The following is a 4,326-nucleotide window of genomic DNA, read 5'->3' as shown; positions in this document are numbered from 1 at the left end:
GGTTTTTGCTTTGGCCCAACAGCAAGAAGGTCATTGGTTTGATCCATGTGTTTGTGGGTTTACTCCAAACCCAGTATTTTGTTAATTATTCAGTCTCATTTGACTGTGGGTTAGAGTTGTATTTTGAATGGTTGTTTGTCTCTATATTTGATGAACCCTGTGATAAAAAAACTCAATTAACTCCAGTGCCCCATGACACAGAAATAAATAGTAAACGATGAACAAATGAGTCTCTTGACTCAACTTCCTATTTTTCACTCCAAACTGAATATACAGTATATTAGCTGTAGCTGTCTCAGTTATTCTAACTGACATATCTGTTTAAAGATAGTCTCTTTAGAGTTTGTCCATCTTGGAAGAAAAAGTGATCAGTCGGCTGTAATTGTTTATAATTAGCACTTCCTTTAAACAGTCGGCAGTTTTAGCTGCTCTGAGTGACGCAGGAGCTGATGGAACCCTTAGGCTCTCGGTACCATCTGTGAGGGAACTGTTAGATAAGTGACAGTGATGTGGGAGCCGTACTGTCACCTGTCATAAGCTGAGAACCTAAGATCCTGAATCTAATTCATGCTAGAAATAGTTTAAAACAAATGCCATGGTTTGGCGGCAGAAAGATGTTAATAACAAGAATAATAAATAAAAATAATAACATTTAAATAAGGAAAATCTGGGTTAGCTGTAAGTTTCAGAGGAGTTTATGAAACACAGTGGACCTCCACAACTTTCTAGTCACGTTTGGAAAAAACATTTGAAAGCAACAATTGTCAACAGGGTAAACCTTGACCTTTTGGCTCAAAGTGATAACCTTTATAACTAAGACACAACAGTCGTCCTGTCCCTTTGATCAGTGAGTTAAAGTTGAAGCTTTTACATTAGTGTCAACTACAGTATGTCTCCATTGTCTCATTGTTCAGTTGTCTGATGTGCTGCCAACATTGTCTCCACCCTGTTCCCTCTGCCCCTCTTTAGCTAATAATTACAGAGGTTAATCTGTGTGTGTGTGTGTGTGTGTGTATGGGTGTATATGCATGTATGTATGTGTGTGTTGGTCTGATAAAGACAGGAAGGAGGGAGGGCAGTCCAGTTCCTGATAAGAGCAGCACAGTTGATCTTATAACAACTACTCAAAGAATTCCTCCACACTCGCTGACTACAAGAGGACGGGGAAATGAATCATTGATCGGCTCTTCGCGTGTCATCATGTGTATCAACATGAGGTCACTGTGGTTGTTATGTGCTAGAAATCTGTTGATCAGATTTCCAATTAAACACTGCTATTCCCTCCTGGTGGTAAGGACATAGTTTAAAAAATGTCAACAACAATGTCAAGATGTCTCCACACGGGGCTTTTACACTGGCACTACACTCATTCAGATTAGGTTTGACTGGAGAAGACAGACAAGGTTTAACTTTTTTAAAACACTAAAGGCGATGATGTTCTAACAGTTCATTCTACATTTAGACACAGTGCAGAGTTGGAGTCATCCAATTTGAAACATTTAGGAAAATGTCATCTATACATGGATCAGACAAAAATATGATATTTCTGTATGTATGAGGTACACATATATTATTACAAAATTGTTAGGCAGATATATATATATATATATATATATATATGTTTTGTAGCATAGATTAGCATTCAGCTACTATTTTGTAATCAAGGTATTGTATTTAAGTTTTTATGTGGTTTTCTTTTTTTTCATGTCTTTTTTTGTTTTTCTACATGTGTTTTTTTAATTCATGTCAAATTTCATAGTAATACTTAAAATGTCCCAAATGTTTCTTTAATGATTATTCAATTATTCACTGATCTTTGAGATGAGGGAAATGGAGCAAATCCCAGCAGTCAAGGGCGACGGCGGGACAGACCCTGGACTGTTCCCCAGAACAACATGCAAATTCATATGAGAGGATCCAGCCAGTGTGTTACTATCCAAGCACAAGTTCTGCTTTTACAACAACTTAATCAGCTATAGTAAAAAAAGAAAAAAGAAAAAGAAAAAGTGCAACAACTTAATCAGCTATAGTAAAAAAAAGAAAAAAAAAGAAAAAGTGTTTTACCTGATCATACTCTGACTGTGGATGGCGGTCTTGTCAGCTGGTTCAGCCTGTGGGGACAGAGTATAGGTTCAGATCTAAGGTTCACAGTAAACGTCTAAAACTACATGAAGCGTAACAAAGAATTGTCATTAATCTTTTGGACTTGGTCTCAGTCTGTGTTTCAAACACTCCAGGATGTGCTTCTCAGCCCGCCTTTGACCATCACTGCAGCTGTACTGTCACGGTGCAGTGACCTGGCAGATGAGACAGTTCAGCTCTCACACTTAGTGTAAATGTAGTCTGGGTGAGTGCGTCGGGGAACAGCTTGAACTATTAAAGGCAATCCTGCTGCCAAAAAAAGGGCTGACAACCTAAAAAAAATAAAGCACTCTTTAAGGCTAGAAATAGAACAGTGCGCTCCAGTGAGTAACCTCCTCAGCTGCGTGCCTTTTTATTAATAGAGCTGCGTATCTGAGGATACACTCAGAAGAAGAAGGAAAGACAAAAAAAAAAACTGCAAAAAGGGTCTGTAAGGTCAGGGGGGGTTTAAAAACACAGGGATTCATATTACAAATGTGTGCTATATTTAACCCAACCATGAAACAACCCTAACTGCACAGAGTTGTAGATGGTGCCACCAGTCGTGGTCCCTGAGGGGCCGTTGGCTTCTGGTCACATAAAGGCTTCTGTTCAAGGTATTTTTCAATGTTTGAAAAAAAAAATCTTTACACTCTGTAGGAGCCCTGGTATGTAGCAGTGTGTTTGCTGTGCATATACATTATATATAGATGTTAACCTGTCTGCTGGTGTATCATTAACGTATGGAGGCCATAGGTAAAGGGTTAACCAAGTGTTTTTTTCCCATCTCTCTAGTTTACTTTATGATCAATATCTCACTGAAGTTTTTGGCTGCATATATATATAAAATTATTACTATCAATTAATGCTATTTCCAAGGGATTTTATCTATCTATCTTTCTATCTATTTATATTTTGTTTTTTATGTGTATTTATAAATAACATCTTTAAGCCCTGACACTATTAAAGAGTACTAATAAAGTTCGTGGACCCACAAATACCAGTATTACCAGTGGTGCTAATCCTGAGTACCAGTGCCAGAAAAACCCATGTGGATACGGGGAAGACTTTGTGACCTCTGCACGTCTGCTGAGGTTTACGTTTTAGAAAACACAGTCTTGACCCCAAAGTGACTTCCAGTGCGTCTGTTTTTAACTCATCACTGACTCCATCTGCCGCTCCATTAGCTCTGCCCTACAGGGTGTGCTGTGAAAGTCAGCGGTCAGATACACTGTACTGTAATTAGGATCTTTTATTGAGACTAGGGCGAGAGTTGATTTTTTCTGCAAAAAGCCCCAGCATTAACCGGCATTAAGAAATAATTATTCATTTGTTTTTATAGAAGCTTTTACAGCCCATATTTTAATAAACAACTAAAACTCATTTTCTGGTTACAATGAACAGACATCTCTCTAATCTCTCTCTCTTTGTGAGGAAATCTGTTGTAGGAAAGTCCAGCACCCAGCTCCGTTGGGTGAAGGAAAAGTGACTACAGACAAACGTCAGACATCAGACTGCCATCCTGTCTAAAAACGTTCCTCATCTTCAACAGGAAGGAAGTCATTTCTGAGGGAGCCGGCACCAGGGGAGCAAGCCATCGTGATAAGAAAAAAATAGTCTTAGAGAAACAAGAAGTCATGTCTCATGTCTAAGACGAGTGACTGCGTTTTAGCCTTTTAAGGCCGTGGACGTTAATGTGCCGCTGCATTAATATCTTTGTGTTGATAGATGGAAATATAAAACCAAGAACGAAGAGGTCAGTTACTACTAAAAGCCCCAAAAACAGTGGGAACAGTTGAGTCTGGACTTTAACTGAAAGAGACTTTTTTTGGATGCTGAGCGTTTCTGTATCCGGGCGCTGTTGTTAGCATCACTATGACATGTCCCAACCCGGGCTATAAACTGCACTCCACTGTCAGAATAAAAACCACATGATCACTGATTCTTCACGGTGTTTCATCGCAGCGAAGCTGTGTTTACTCACGAGGGTGAAGAAGGACAGTGGAGGACACCTCGGGCAGGTGTTGAATATTTAGAGGATGAACCACCTAATAATACATGAACAAATGAGTCGAGTACTGAAACAATGTCTGAGTCACTTACTGTTTCTCAGCCTTTTCTCTGTCGTCCAGGAAAAACAGGGCAGTGGCCAGGAAAAACATGCCCCCCAGGACGATGATGAAAGGGCAGAGCATGAGGGCATAG

General features: G+C 39.4%; 1 protein-coding gene across 2 annotated transcripts in view; it reads right to left on the bottom strand.

The window, feature by feature from the left end:
- spns2 (SPNS lysolipid transporter 2, sphingosine-1-phosphate) overlaps window positions 1-4,326 on the bottom strand; it is a 47,947-nt gene that overhangs the window by 2,178 nt on the left and 41,443 nt on the right. Inside the window, exons 11-12 of one of the 2 annotated variants that reach the window (XR_003052953.1) lie at window positions 4,106-4,326; window positions 2,065-2,111 (exon numbers count right to left, since the gene is read on the bottom strand). The exon at window positions 4,106-4,326 is cut by the window's right edge and continues 62 nt beyond it. Coding sequence is in view for 1 of the 2 variants with exons in the window: in XM_008332809.3 (XP_008331031.1) it covers window positions 2,069-2,111; window positions 4,225-4,326 (145 nt within the window). In the remaining variant the exon portion in view is untranslated. The remainder of the gene's footprint in view (window positions 1-2,064; window positions 2,112-4,105) is intronic. The other variant, XM_008332809.3, reaches the window with a different exon arrangement.

The sequence above is a fragment of the Cynoglossus semilaevis genome, chromosome 19 (assembly GCF_000523025.1).
Source record: "Cynoglossus semilaevis isolate Cse_v1.0 chromosome 19, Cse_v1.0, whole genome shotgun sequence".
NCBI classification, from domain to species: domain Eukaryota; kingdom Metazoa; phylum Chordata; class Actinopteri; order Pleuronectiformes; family Cynoglossidae; genus Cynoglossus; species Cynoglossus semilaevis.
The sequence above is the reverse complement of the archived record's forward strand: the minus strand, read 5'-3'. Positions and strand labels throughout refer to the sequence as shown.